Source organism: Pseudorca crassidens, chromosome 6 (genome assembly GCF_039906515.1).
Source record: "Pseudorca crassidens isolate mPseCra1 chromosome 6, mPseCra1.hap1, whole genome shotgun sequence".
Classification (NCBI taxonomy): domain Eukaryota; kingdom Metazoa; phylum Chordata; class Mammalia; order Artiodactyla; family Delphinidae; genus Pseudorca; species Pseudorca crassidens.
The window spans coordinates 47,072,976-47,088,360 of NC_090301.1; the positions used below are offsets into that span (position 1 = coordinate 47,072,976).

At 40.6% G+C, this 15,385-nt stretch overlaps 1 protein-coding gene across 2 annotated transcripts in view; it reads right to left on the reverse strand.

The window, feature by feature from the left end:
* Window positions 1-9,538, reverse strand: part of ITGAV (integrin subunit alpha V) — an 86,875-nt gene extending 77,337 nt beyond the window's left edge. The window contains exon 1 of one of the 2 annotated variants that reach the window (XM_067741269.1): window positions 9,306-9,538. In XM_067741269.1, coding sequence (XP_067597370.1) covers window positions 9,306-9,490 — 185 coding nt within the window. In that variant the 5' untranslated portion in view covers window positions 9,491-9,538. The remainder of the gene's footprint in view (window positions 1-9,305) is intronic. The other variant, XM_067741268.1, reaches the window with a different exon arrangement.
* Window positions 9,539-15,385: the final 5,847 nt, after the last annotated feature.

Here is a 15,385-nt window from a genome sequence, read left to right on the forward strand (position 1 = left end):
ACCTGTTTCAGATAAAGCAGCAAAGGGATTTACCTCTAAGTAAATTGAGATGTACGGGATTAGAAGAAGGTCGCCAAGGAGTGTCTGTGTGTTGGGAGTGAGGGGCTAAGTGAGTGGGACGGAGAGGTGGATGGGAGGGCCCCAGGCAGAGGTACAAAGACTCAAGGCAGGAAAGAGCTTAGTCTCCAAGAGTTACAAGGAAAGAGGTGTGGCTAAAGGAGAGCAAGCTGGGAATGGCACAAGATAAAACTGCGGAGCTTGGCAAGAGCTAAATCACACAAGGTCCTTTAGCCAGGTAAAACTTTTGGATTTTATCATAAGGTCCACGTGAAGCTTCTGAATGTTTTTTAAAGCAAGGGAATGACATAATCTAATAAAGAAAATGAAATGTGGCACCTTATGGGGAAAGTATTAAGGGGGAGGGGGGGCAAAAATGAAACAAGAAAAGCGAGAGACTTTGAGCACCTGAGGGAGGAGGTGACGGTAAACTAGGCTGGGAGGACAGATGGAGAAGGAGATGGACGGGCAGATTTGGGAAATATCTGGAGTAGAATGAACGGGAACAGCTGGAGGCTTGAATGTGGTAGCAAGGGAAGATTAGAATAAAGCACGTCACCTAGGTTTCTTTCTGGAGTGCAGGGATGGGAGAACCACTTACTGTGCTAGAAAAGCCCAGAGAGTAGGGAAGCAGAAGGCAGACTAAGTACTTACAGGAAAACCAAGAGTTCAGTTCCTAACATGTTAGCTTGAAATACCTGTGAGACACCTAATTGGTGGTCTGTTGCTCTGAGGAGAGTTCTGCCCTTAGAGATAACGTGTTGAGAATGTCAACTTGGAACGGATGGGTTCACACAGGGAGAGGCTTCAGAGAGAAGTGGAAAGAGAGGAAGCAACAACATTTAAGTCAGAGAAAGAGGATAGAGTAAAAGAGGCTGAGAAGAAGCTAACTGAAATATAGGAGAAGAAAACAGGATACAGACAGACAAAGAAGGCCCTCAATAAATGCTGTCACCATTATCATTTCACTTCCTTGTTAAACACTAAGCCACTTACATTCTTCTGGCAAAGAAAATACTCATAATTGCTTTTCACTTTTTTGTGAAGTTATGAACAAACCTACATCTTAAATATGGAATGCTTTCATTTTAACTTTTATTTATCAATTTCATTTCTTCTGGATGTATCTGCTAAATCATATTTAGACCAGTCAAAAGATGGCTGCATGAAATGCTGGAACCTTGTTTTCGTACACTTATCTTAAAACTCCATACTCAAGATAAAGACAAAACTCCCAACCAAACCACACCCTGTTTAATAAAGCTTTATGCAGTCATAGTTGGCATCAGTAAAACACCAATGCTGGCTCTTTTTCCTCACAGCCAACTTAGTTTTCATTCAGCAAGAAATATTATAAAGCTGACTAAGGTAGCCCTCAGCCCCCATGAATAAGAGAGCAGCTAAGTATCATTATGCCCTCCTTTTCTACAGCAGAGCTGGTTAACAGCTAAATTATACACACACACACATATATGAAATTTACCTTTTTCAACAGGTCAAAAATTTGGCCACAAAATCACAAAACTGCCCCTCCCCATCTGGATTAAATGATGTTTTAGTACATGATAGGCAAAAAAAAATATTTCAGATAAGTATACTTTTCAGGTCTACATCTGAAGAGGCATAGGCTCATTCCTGCAATAGCCCTAATAAGGGTAATACGAGCACAGGTATGTGTATGATTTTCATATTGTGGATAATGGCCAGTTCCAGGAGATCAGGACAGGAGCTGATTCTCAGAATTTGCCTAGAAACCTACAAGCAAACTCATTTCTGGACTGTCCTCACATGGCACACTACAGAATCTTTAATACTTTTTTATCAAAGCACTTCTTCCTACCTTATGATAAACTGCTTCCTTGAATGGAGGGGACCCTCCGTCATCTTTGTACTGCCACATAACAAGCACTCAAGAAAAGCTTTTTAAATTGACAACTGAGTAGCAAGTAAATTTGATAGTTATAAGTCTCAATCAAAACAGCCATACATAAAAAGCCATCTCCACTACCACCAACCCCTGTAGAATGCAGAAATCATCCTCTAATAAACATCTGATTATTTAAATTATCCTCAAAATAATTTCTTTCTGTAACGTTTCTCTTCTTAATTTTGGATTTCAGATACTTTCTTTACTTGGCACTAAAGACAGAGAGGGCTGGAAAGTTATTAGGGGACACAGACTTCAGCAAAGACAGAAAAAAGGGCGTCGAGGAGAGTTCTGAATGGAAACTGCACTCACTATTGGCAGCACAGAGCTCTAGTTCCTTGGATAGGATCAGGAACAAGACTGCTGCTTTTCATCAGACCATTTGCACATTATAGGCATGAAATGATGGTAATTAGATGTACTAATATGGGTGTTCATCAAGTTTTCCTAAGCATACCTTCATGTGCAGTCTTGCACATTGGTGAAATGCCACAGAAATGGTAGAATAATATAAAAGGAATGTGTGAGCATTCTCAGTTTCTAAGTGCTAGGTTAATGAGGGGAAAAAGCTGAGAAATAAAGTTCTTTGTGCAAAGTGTCAACATGATATTTAAGTTCCTTTTAAGAGTGTTATAGAAAGTTTTAAAAGAGAAAAATGGAGAGATAAAGACAGTAAGACTGCCTTAGACAAATGTTAAGTCCTAAGAGGGAGGTGTGGAGAGAAAAATTAAGTATTTGTAGAGATTAAAGGGTACCGAATGGTGAAAGATGCTATATGAGAAAATTAAGGACTATAAAAGCAACACATATTACAGAAAACAAAAGCCTGTTAATGTGTCGGGAGGGTGAATTTTATGTCTTGTGTCTTTCTGCCACAATAACAAAAAACAGCCTGTTAATGAAACGCCTTACAAAAATATTAAATCGTTACGACTTGAAGTTCATCTAGGAATGTCTAATGAATGTCTACAACAGCTTAATTAAAGTAAAAGAAGTGACAGACCACAAAAAATTTCGCAATATAAGCAGCATTGTCTAATGGGCAGTTTGGGGCTAAAGGTTCCAGTCACCATATAAATCAATTGAGAAAGTCACTTTAAATCTCTGAGCCTCAGTTTCCTGTTCTATTAAATGGAAATAACAACGCCCACTATAATTACTTAAAAAAGAAAATTTCTGAATGTGGATAGTTTAGATAAAAGTAAACTTAGAAAATGTGAACGCATCATAAAAATACAAGATGATGACAGCAGAACTAAAAACAATAAAATACTCCTTAATAAAGTAGGAATAAAAGTTAAAATCTGTTTTCAAGGGCCATTAATTAACCCAAACGCAAGCTCTCAAGAGAGAAAAAAAAAAGGATAGGTAATAGTTGGCTTGCAACATTTCCTGACAATGGTGGAGAGTTGGGGAAGATACACAGAGTTAGCTGAGGCTGACAGAGATTTCTCTGGTAAGCAGCAAAAATCTGAAGCTGAGCAACTTAGTTTCATATGCTTGCAACTTCCTCCTGACAGAATCCATCTCCCTTCCAAAAAGTTTGCCCAAGAACAGTATCAGGATCCCCATCCTCACCATTCTTTTTATTATTTATTTATTTATTTATTTTTGCGGTACTAGGGCCTCTCACTGCTGTGGCCTCTCCCGTTGCGGAGCACAGGCTCTGGACGCGCAGGCTCAGTGGCCATGGCTCACGGGCCCAGCCGCTCAGCGGCGCGTGGGATCTTCCCGGACCAGGGCACGAACCCGTGTCCCTTGCATCAGCAGGCGGACTCTCAACCACTGCGCCACCAGGGAAGCCCCTCACCATTCTTTTTAAATGACTCGAATCATTTTCATTAAATGACTTTAAAATTAAGGTTTACATATATGAGCAAGCCATTAATATCATGCCAAGAAATTCTGAAAGATAAAGAGTAGCAATGTGTGTTTGGGGGAAGAGGGGTAAGAGAAGAAGAAAGAGGGAGGGAGGGAAAGTGGGGGAGAAGGGAGAGAGGGAGGGACAGAACGATGGAGGGAGGAGAGGTATCGGAGCAAGGGCAAGGGAGGGAGAAGGAGAGAAGAAAGGGGAGGTAGTAACGGAGAGGGGGAGGAAGGGGAAGAGGATGGGAGAGACGAGAGGATTCGAGAAGCCAACCAGGAGGATGCCCTTCGGATGCACTTTCAATCCAAAGTGTACTTTAAGGGCAGCTGCTTCAGGGAACATGACCTTGACTACCAAGGAGAGACAACCAGCCAAACAATGACAAGTACATTTTTTAAACTCTCCAAATGAACTAAGTTATTTGGCTGCTTTCAGCACTGACTTTTCGAAGATAAAGCATGGTTAATATATTTTGGCTGACTCTGGCTGACCAGTGAGGCTTCACCAAAAGGAACTTCTGAAAAATTATCATATACGTATATAGAAAGAAACGTGTTACTGAATGTTACTTAAGAGCTATAATTCCAGTCTCATTTACCTTTCACTAAAAAAAAAAAAAAGCTACAGTCAACATTTATGTGATGTAAAACAGATGCATTAACTATAAATCCTATACATTTTCCTTTCTCTTCTATAATATCCTATAAACCTTGGGCCTTAAGCAGGAGAAATCAACATAGGATTTGCCTTCTAAATATATAATGATGATAGAATCTATGCATATATATTATTTATGATAAGAAAAAAGAACCAGGGGCTTCCCTGGTGGTGCGGTGGTTAAGAATCCGCATGCCAATGCAGGGGACACAGGTTCGAGCCCTGGTCCCTGGTCCGGGAAGAACCCACATGCCACGGAGCAACTAAGCCTGTGCGCCACAACTACTGAGCCTGCGCTCTAGAGCCTGCGAGCCACAACTACTGAGCCCACGAGCCACAACTACTGAAGCCCGTGCGCCTTGACCCTGTGCTCCACAACAAGAGAAGCCACCACAATGAGAAGCCCGGCACCGCAACTAAGAGAAGCCCCCGCTCTCCACAACTTGAGAAAGCCCGCGCGTAGCAAAGAAGACCCAACGCAGGCAAAAATAAATAAATAAATTTTTTAAAAAAAGAAAGAAGAACCAATATAGCCAGAGCCACAGTAAAATAAGCTGGTGTCGCTTTGTAAAGGGTTGTGAAGATGGTTACAAAGGTGAAGAGAGAAACGGGACATAAGCTTTTAAAAGTAGATGCAGACTGGGACAGACTGAAAGGGGCCTTCATTCAGTTTAAGCAGTTTGGACTTTATCTCTGGACATGAGAACATTTTCGAGGAAATTTTAGCAGCAGAATACCAGGATCAAAAGATGCTTCAGAAAGATAAAACTATTAGAAACATGTAAGACGTTTTGCAGGTCTGAGAGCTAAATGATGGGCAGAGGGGTGATGACCTGAGTGCCACAGACCACGCTTGTAACGACTGGCCAAACTACAAGTGGAAAGCAGAGGTGGATGCAAGAAACATTAACAAGGGCTTCCCTGGTGGCACAGTGGTTAAGAATTTGCCTGCCAGTGCAGGGGACACAGGTTCGAGCCCTGGTCCGGAAGATCCCACATGCCGCAGATCAACTAAGCCCGTGCGCCACAACTACTGAGCCTGCCCTCTAGAGCCCACAAGCCACAACTACTGAAGCCTGCAATGAGAAGCCCGCGCACCGCAAGGAAGAGTAGCCCCCGCTCGCTGCAACTAGAGAAAGCCGCACCCAGCAACAAAGCCCCAATGCAGCCAAAAATAAATAATAAATAAATTAATAATAATAAAAAAAAGAAACATTAACAAGGAAGAATTTCTAGGATCTTCTGCCTGGTGACTAATCACTGACTAATATTAGGGGTGTCCAGTAGGAGAGACAAAGAAAAATAGAAAATGAGAGGGAGGAATATGAAATTATTTGCAGGGCGACAGAGAAAATGATGGTACCATTAATAGAAACAGAGGTACAACTGACATCACTTGGTGAAAAAGAGTTCATTTTTTGTAAAATTCTTTCTACTCAAGAAGAAATGATCCACAGGCTGTTGAATATAAAGTTAGAGCTCTGCTTTTAGATCGAAGATGAAGCCAGGGCAGCAGTATGGTTTTAAAAGCTCTCCAAGTGTTGCAAATAGGAAGTTAGGATTGAGAACCATTGTATGTTCTGTGGGACCTTCTGCGACCAGGGCACACTCACCCACACCTTGTCTATGGGGTCATAGGACATGAAGTAACTGTAAACAAGGCTCCAACAGTGTTTAACAGGGGAAAAAGCAAGTCTTGTAATCCGGTGTTGCTCACTATAGCATTATTTTAAAATAAATATATATGTAAAATGAGAACTGTATAACATATCTTAAAAGTAAGAAAATTATTCATTTTCTTCTTAAAATTTTAAAATTTGAATACAAAAAATTAAATGTAATTTGAATTTCATTTCCTCTGCGTTTTGTTCCCATCTTTTCCCTTACCCCACACCATCCCACTCAAACAGCTAAAGGCTGCAAACTCTTCCGGCTTCAGTTTCCTGTTCTGTAAGAGTGAATTTATCTGCTTCCCTATTTCCCCTGGTGGTCTGTGGTGTAGAGTAAAATGAGATATCACAAGTAAAAGTGCTTTGTAAATTATAAAATAGGTCAAGCAATGTAAGATATCATTATTATAACTAAGCCTAGGGTGTAATTTTTAATTTCTCCAATTATTCTCCACAAGAAAAACATGCCTTTACTTCTTGGCCTGTATACAGTATTTAAATTTTACGTTAAGTTTGGCAATATAGTCACCATAAATTAATTCATACAGGAAAAATAATAGGAAGTGCTAATGTTTTATTTTTCACAATTTTTTTCCTTTTTTAAGTATAGCTAATTTACAGTGTTGTGTTAGTTTCTGGTGTACAGCAAAGTGATTCAGTTATACACACATATTCATATAATATATATGTTCTTTTTCATATTCTTTTCCATTATAGTTTATTACAGGATATTGAATATAGTTTCCTGTGCTATACAGTAAATCCTTGTTGTTTATTTATTTTATATATAGTAGTTTGTATCTTCTAATCTCCAAATCCTAATTTATCCTCCCCCACCTTTCCTCTTTGGTAACCATAAGTTTGTTTTCTATATTTTTCAAATCATAATTTTTGTGACTTTTCACTTCAAACCTAAGACTCATTTCTGGAGGAATTTTATTGTGGAGTCACCTTAATGTTTTTGCTTAGTACTTTCTTTTTCCTTCTTTTTAATTAACATTGATTCATTAGTTTTCACAACAATATGGAGATAATTCAATAACAATTTTCTGTAACAAGAAACAAGAAAAATGAGACAGAAAACAGTTCTATAGCTTGCCAGAGGTATTTAGACACCTATAGAAACCGGAAGCAGCAGGAGACCTCATTACCCTTGCTTCCTCATTAATACTAGCACTCTTCCTTCAGAAGAAAGGAAACTTTAATTAGCACTTTTCTATTATGTGAATTTTTTTTCCCTTTAGAAGTTTATTATCACACCAAATGCTGGTAATATTGTAAATGGCATCCTCATGCACCCTGGATTCCAATGCGTGTTAACTTTAAAAGTACCCTTTTACAAAATTAAGCATAAGTTTGCATTAATCTTTGTTAAACCTGAAAAGCTCAGAAGTAGAAACCTTTGTTTACATATATTTTGGGGTTTTTTAATCTCAAAGTTGATTTATATTTTTTATCTTAGGCTATACCTAGACCTCACTAGTCTATCAGTAACAAAGTCACTGAAGAAAGTTTCAAAATGTTATATGAAACCAAACCAAGTTCAATTTTACCTTACCATTAAAGGCCCACGTGGGAGGTCATGTAAACAAACCTGTGAGGTCATAGTATATTCAACAACTACAATGACTAATCACCAATTAGCCATCCAGCCTCGCAACCAAAAATAGGAAATATGCTAACAGTTCAGTATTACTGCATTTTCCATAGTAAAAACACTTAAAGTTTATCATTTTGTCATGTGTCTTTACACTACAGAACTCAGAGGGTTGCCACCGAATCAAGAGCAACATTTGCAAACCACTCCATCAATTTGTAAGTATTTAAGTGCTAACTCTGGCTACTCTAAGTACCAACTCTTGACAAAAGACAATATATATTTTCAAAATTATTAGAATTTCTGTAGAAATTAAATCCAAAACAGCACCCTTGGAAGCAACTAAAATCCTCTGCACTATAAAAGCATACATCCTGACGAATGTTGTAAGAGTCATGGAAAAATATTTAGATCATCCTCAAATTAGGCATGTATGAATAGGAAAAATAGTACTAAAAAGTAATGACCATTACAATTATCCTCCCTCTCCCCCCAAAAAAACCATACTTTAAAGTATAGAAAAAAATTAAGAACAAAAATACGTTGTTACAATTCCTAAGAGCTTAGAAAGAACTCTAAGAACAGTTCTCCCTCTTGGAAACAAGATTTAAACATCAGAAGACATCCAGGGAACACATTAAATCAGTATTTCTAACGCTAAAAAAGGGGGTGGTGTGGTGAGAATGACGTCAGCGCTCGGTAAGGTCAGAGACAACTTTTAATCCAATAATGACAATAACTCTGTTCCAAATCCTGTGCAACGCGAAACGCTGGCAATTTGAAACATAACTGAATTCTTAAATACTACAGTATTCAAATGACCTTTAGTGAGTGAAAACTCAGCAAACATGCTTGTTCTTTCTGAACAATGACCTAAATAATGAATCACTATAAAAAGAACAGATGACACATCCAATTCATCTGTTCACCCTCAAATGTGCAAAGGTTTGACAGTCTCAGAGATAAGACACAATGAATTTACTACGACAGAATGGTCATTTTAGTCATCAGAATGTCTGGAAAAGGAGATGAGGAGAAACAGAATCAGACCGAGAGGAGTAAAGACTTGGGAAGGGCTTGTTTAGGAATAGCGAAAAACACGGGTGTTTAAGTCTGTGAAGCCAAAAAACAAAAAGACTCCAGGGAAGGCTAACTAGTACGGGAGAAAAAGAAGTTCGGAAATTAAATTGACCAAGTCCCGGACACCGGCAAAGGCGGCGCGGTGTCCAGCCATACCAGCCTTTGTTGATTTCCGACTTTCCCCTAATTTCAAGCACAGGTCTGCTTCAAAGCGCTCCCTCTGAGGAGAGGAGAAGGGGGAACTGGGTGGTGGGAGGTGCGCGGGTTCACCTCCCCCAAGCATTTCATCCACCCAGAACCTAAATCGCCCAGTGGGGGGAGGGAGGGTTAGAGGAAACGGATAGAAAGGCGCCGGGATCTCTTGCAGAGATCTCTCCCTGTGGGAAATCGCAGGGTGGGTGCGCGCGATGGGGGAGGGGGCCGACTCCCCTTCCAAGTGCGGCCACTTACGAAGACGCGCTGGGTACGAAGAAATCAACCGCGAAGCCGAAGTAACTTCCCTCGGGGCCAGAGTACTCCGCAGGACTGTCCACATCTAGATTGAAGGCGCCGCAAAGAGGCAGCAGGAATCCGGGGAGAAGGAGAAGGAGGCGGCGGGGGCGAAGGCGCAGCCGCCGCCGCGGCAGGGAAGCCATCGCCGAAGTGCGCGCGGGGCGCCGAGCCCGGAGACGCGGCCACCCCGCCCGGAGCGCACGGTGCCCGCGGCCCGCCGCCTGCGCGCGCCGAAACTTGCCAGCTGCTCGCTTCCCGGCGAGTCCCGGACAGCGCCGGGGGAAGCAGGAGGGCTGAGCTCCCGAGCGGCCGCCCGGGAAGTGGGGCGCAGGGCGCGCGGGGCGGGGATAGCAGCGCGGGCGGCCCCTCGCCTCCCTCTCGCTCGGCCGCTCACCGCCGCGCCTCGGGCTCGGGACTGCTGGTCTGGGCGCCGCACCCCCTGCCAGAGCGCTGCCGCGGCCAGTGGGAGGAGGCAGAGCAGGAGGAGGAACCGCCCCGGAGGCTGAGCCAACGCGCAGGAGGAAGTGGGGGAAGAGAGTCGGCCTCGGCCTGGGACAAGTCGAGCGCACTTCCGCGCGCGCTGTCGTCTCCTGTCCCGAGAACAGAGCTCCTGTACCGAGGCCCCAGACGCTCAGAGCCCTCTGGGAGCACTCCTGGACTAGGGCCTCAGACCCAGGACCGGGAGGAGGGAGGTGGCGGGGTGGGGGGAGATGCTTAAGCGTCCCAACCCGCCCGCGTCCAACAGAGCGCCAAGGGCACCCGAATGCCGCCGGCAACTCCTGTGCGACTTTTATTTAAAAGTGAGGAAAGCTTTATCCGTTTCTCGTGTTTCTGCTACTTAAAAGCCTCGCAGGCACTCACAACCGAAACTCTATAATTATGGTCGTTTTCCTCCCCACTCGAGCCCACACGCAAACACTGAACTTAATTATAAACTTTCAGAATGCTAGCACAGCCTCTTCCAGGCAAGTTGTATTAAAGCTGAACTTCAGCCGTCCACGAAAGGATGGGCAAGGCAAAGAATCAGCAGAAATCGTTTTAAATCACATCAGATTAGTCGAAACCTTATTCCTAGTTTATTAGGGGAAGTCGCATGATTCGGATAACTAACTGGTTGATTTAGGACATTTGGGTAGAAATACGATTTTAGAGTTGGAAGAAGGAATATGCACCTTGGGGTCCCTTGGGGCTTGCTTGCTGCTGGTGTTTTCCATCCAGGCCCCCGCCAGCGGGACTGAGGAAGGAACCTTGACCTTCTCCTTTATATTCACAAGTCCTAGCACCTTGCCAGGCAGACAGTAAGCAATCATTAAAATGTTGAATGAATGAATGAATGGAGATGAAATGATGAGTAAACTTTGCCCAGAGAAGTGACTTCCCCATATTCTGTATCACGTGCTAAAGAATTTGGTGAACAAAACAGTATAAATAGCACTTTTTGGATCTTAAAAACTTACAAGTATTAGAACAGTAATTTCGAATGTAACTATTAACACTCAATTACAATGCACATTAATTGAGTTTAATCCTGTGAAGGGATATGTATGTAAATTGAAGTCTCTAATTTGAATATATAGTACTTCATTGCATCATATATTTTGACTTTTAAATGTGACTAAAAGATATGCAGCAAAACCTCAGGCATGTTTTACAAGATATGGTCCAGCACTTGCCTAAAGGAAATTACCATGTGAGACAGGCAATCCTACACAAATACTTACACATAAATACAAATGTACCTTTCTCCTCACCATGTTCTGTGGTACACAGAGAGGCCACAGGTATGTACACACAAACCCAAAGGGTCATTTATGCCTTAAAAGCCTGAGAACCAATCCCCTTGGAAATCCACCCAGATAGGGAGGGCAGAAGAGTGTTTGAACGCTGACTGGACCCAGTAAGCTCTCTCACTCCTCAACATCTGATCCAGGACAGAGGTCCAACAGACCAGAGGTGTGGAGGGAAGAAATGAGAAAACCAGGAAAAGGAAAAAGCCAAAGCCATGGCAACATGCATGTGCCCCCTGAAACTTGAGTGAATGAGGACCACATTTCTATGAGGAGACTGTGAACCAGGATAAGCCAGTATCTTAAGGCCCCCAGGGTTGTAAATGCAGGCATTTTTGTAACAGAGTAGTCAGGCTTGAGCGGTCATCTATCCAGCACCTTGCAAATTGAGGGAGTTTATTACAGTACATATCAATTCAGCCAGCGCTTATTCAGAATCCACAATGTGCTGGGTACTGTATGTATAGGAGAGGGAAAGAGTGTATTTTATGCTACAGATGAAAACCTATGCCCCTCCCCCATTCCCATGGCACTCTTTAAACTACATTATAACAATTTTCCAATTTAAGACAACTATATATTGACATTAAGTATAATCACTTTTTTACAGAGAAAATAAAATAGTAAATAGTAAAAGGATTTTGACTTTGAATTTTACCCCCTACTGCTTTATCCTATGATTAAAATATTGATTCTACTGATTTCTATAAATTCAAATGCCTGAGTTCAATTAGTTTTGTGACCCTAGGCAAATGACTCCAATCATTATGTGCCTCAGTTTTCTTATCAAAGGAGCTCAGTCCAGTTACCATAAAATAATTTAAGAGGAATTTCAAATTTTTATTTTTCAGCTGACATCAAGGAGGATTCAGTTCATAATCCACAGAAACCCTTTTGAAATCCCCTTTTTTCCACTCTCCATTTCTCTACAGCCCTTAATCCACTAAACCCAACAGACCCTACAGTGTTTGTTGCATTGCTTTTTTGTCCAACTCTCGCTTGCCTCTCCTCTCCCAGCTATTTATTAGGGAGATTTACTTGGCCACATCACCCCCAGTACTGCCTTTCTTTTTTATATTTATTTTTATTGAGATAACATTGGTTTATTACATTATATAACTTTCATGGGTACAGCATTATATTTCTACTTCTATGTACCCTACAGAGAGCTGCCTTTTCCTCTCTGTATCACAAAAGATCCCCGCCAGCCCTTGGGTGTGTGGAAGAGAAGAGAAGGAAGGCAGAAAACTTGTCTCCTTTCTGGGCTTTGTTTCCTAATCTGCTCCTTCAGTGTTAGGGTTGTCCTGGTGTCTGTGTTTGATTCACTGCATTTCTCATCCGACACATCCCCAGCATGATCTTACTCACAGTCATGCCCTTACCACTCCCCACCTCACAAAGTACTTTTAGCCATATTAAATCAATTACATATTAAATTAATTATTTACGGTGTCCCCAGAATGCCATCTTTGTTCACAGGTCTCTATCTTCCTAGAAAACATTAGCCCTCCTCCTCAATCAGCCTTCATCCTTCTGCCACATACAAACCTACACAATGCCCTCTACCTGGCTATTTCTTACTCTCCTTTCAAGATGTGTATCAGGCATCATCATGTCCTCTAGGAAGCCTTCTATCAGGAACCATGCCTTTTGCTTTTGTATCCTCTGAGCTCAACACTGAGCACAGCAATGGAATTAATTCCATTGTTCAGAGACAATAATAACTCACATTTTTATTAAGTATATTCATTGTGTACTGGGAACTGTGCTAAGTATTTTGTGTATATATTAAGTCATTTGTTAGGTAGTTTCTATTAATATGCTCAATTTAAAGACGAAGAAACTGATTCTCTACTAGATCGAATAATTTTTCCAAGGTCACAAAGGTAGTGTGGCAGAGGCAGATTTGGAATGCATGATGGTCAGACTCCAAGCTCACACCCATTAGCACTAAGTTGCCTCTTACGGTATAAAGATACATAATATAACAATACAAGGATAACAAAGATAAAAGAGTAATATATTCAAAGTGATCTGAAAGTTTACTTAAATTATCTTTACCCTTAATCCATGCTGTAGCATGTTTACCAATAAAATATTTTAATCAAACTTTATTATTGGTTGTATTCATCACTAACTTGTCAAGGTTTGTCTAAGAAGAAATTATAAAAGAGTAACTGAACAATGGTAGTAAAGACTAGAAATCGTCTTAACCTACTAAAGTTTTATTATGAAGAAAATAGTTGTAAGTGAATTTTTTGTGATGTTAATATGAAAGAGAAGAGACAATTTCGTATGTATATTCCATCTTCTAATCTCTTCACATCTTCTGACCTCCATATCTTTGTGGTCAAGGAAGGGCACTGGTGATGATCTCCAAGGTCCTCCCCACCCCTGAGAACCTGGGGCCTCAGTGACCTCCCCAGAGTAACTAGGGTGGTTGTTGACAGCCCCCATGGAACAAAGTCATCTGGTCTCATTCATATCTCCTTCCCCCACACTAGGCAGAATAATGATGTCCACTAAGGAGAAATTGGCTCACATCCATGAATATCAAGGAGGAGAATTGTTTTTCATCCTCATCTATAAGTAATATATTTATATTTTCATAACAGTAGGAAATCAATTATTTGTGGCATTTAGAACACTTTTTCCACGTACTAGGAAAAGTTAGTTACAAACTTGAGAAGTCTGAGATAAATGCTGGGAAAAATGTGGAAATATCTTCATTCCCTTGTTTAAAGAACAAGACATGCATAACTAATCTTTCAAAGTTTCAAAAACAAAAATGCAGCTCTTCTCTAAACTCTTTTGTTTTTAATGGATTTAACTTAAATGGACTATTGCTTAATAGAAATATTTACTATCCAGGAAACTTCTTTGGATTTTTTCCACTCAGCACTGAGTATGTTGGTAAGCCAAAGAAAACATGTATTGTCAAAAGATTAAGATCTGTCCTGATTAATAGGTAACATTTCACCATCTATATATTTCTTTTCTCTCCAACATGCATTTAGTTTATTCATCTCATACAATCTGGTTTTTAAGTTTTCATCTTTTCTCTTTAATATCATGGGACTTAAAGGTCAAACTGAAAAGACCATATTGATTACTTTTGTATAAAAATCCTAAGAATGCACATGTATGAATGCCAAAATTGAAAATAATGACATCACTACATAATCTCAAGTGTGAAGAGAAAGTTAGTGAATGGATTAAGAAACTATACATAAAACATATGGTTTCTATTAGATTCAAACTTAGATTTAAAATATCCAGCCATATTTCCTCCTGAAAATGCATATTTATTGAGCATCTTTTTCCTGGTTCTATTGCCTTAAGAGTCCTTTCTCAAACAACTTTCAGGGTTCGAATAACCTATGATAGAAGATATCCTAGAAAGTTGAGATTCAAAGCACCAAAATCGAAATCACAAAACAGGTAACTTTCATGCCTGTGAACAGAACAAGCTCTTGTTCTGTGCCTGAAGGGAGCAGAGCACTTTGGGCAGGAAGCTTCAGTACCAGTACGGTCGGTAAGCACCTGTGCAGATCTCCTCCAGTCTTATAAATATGCCGCACTCACCCCTTCCTCTGTGCCTCTGTTTCTGAGGTTCTTTTTTCCTCACCCTGGAATATCATTCTTTCACCTGCTCTCCTATCGCAATTCCACCCAAACTTCAGCATTCAGGGCAAGACTTCTCCAGGGAGATTTACATGGCTTCATTGTCTCCCTTTTCTTTAAAATGGCTTGTATTTCCAAGTCTAATCCACTCACAACTTAGCATTTAATTATTCCTGTGTTAATTTCCTGGTGTTTTTGACAGTATTTGAATATAATTCTATTTAATATTAATTCTTGATATATTCAGGTATCTTAGATTCTTCCTAGTGAAATTATCAGTTCCTTAAAAATAGCTATGTTTTCATAATTTATATATTCTTCCATAACATTGAATACGGTGCTGAATTTATATTTCAAAAAATCACAAAGAACCTGTTGATGAATTTTGTCTGTAAATTCCATGGGAGAAGCGGACATGTTGATCTTTTCCCCCCAGCTTTATTGAGGTATACTTGACAAATAAAATTGCAATGACTGTGTTGATCTTACCCATCATTAAATGCCCAGTGCCCAGCACAGTTCTTTTTGAATAGCAAGAAACCAAGAAGTATTTATTGAAGGATAAATGAATGAAAGTGTGAGGAAAAAAGGAATTGTGACCTTAAATTGAACACACGAAGGTAACAA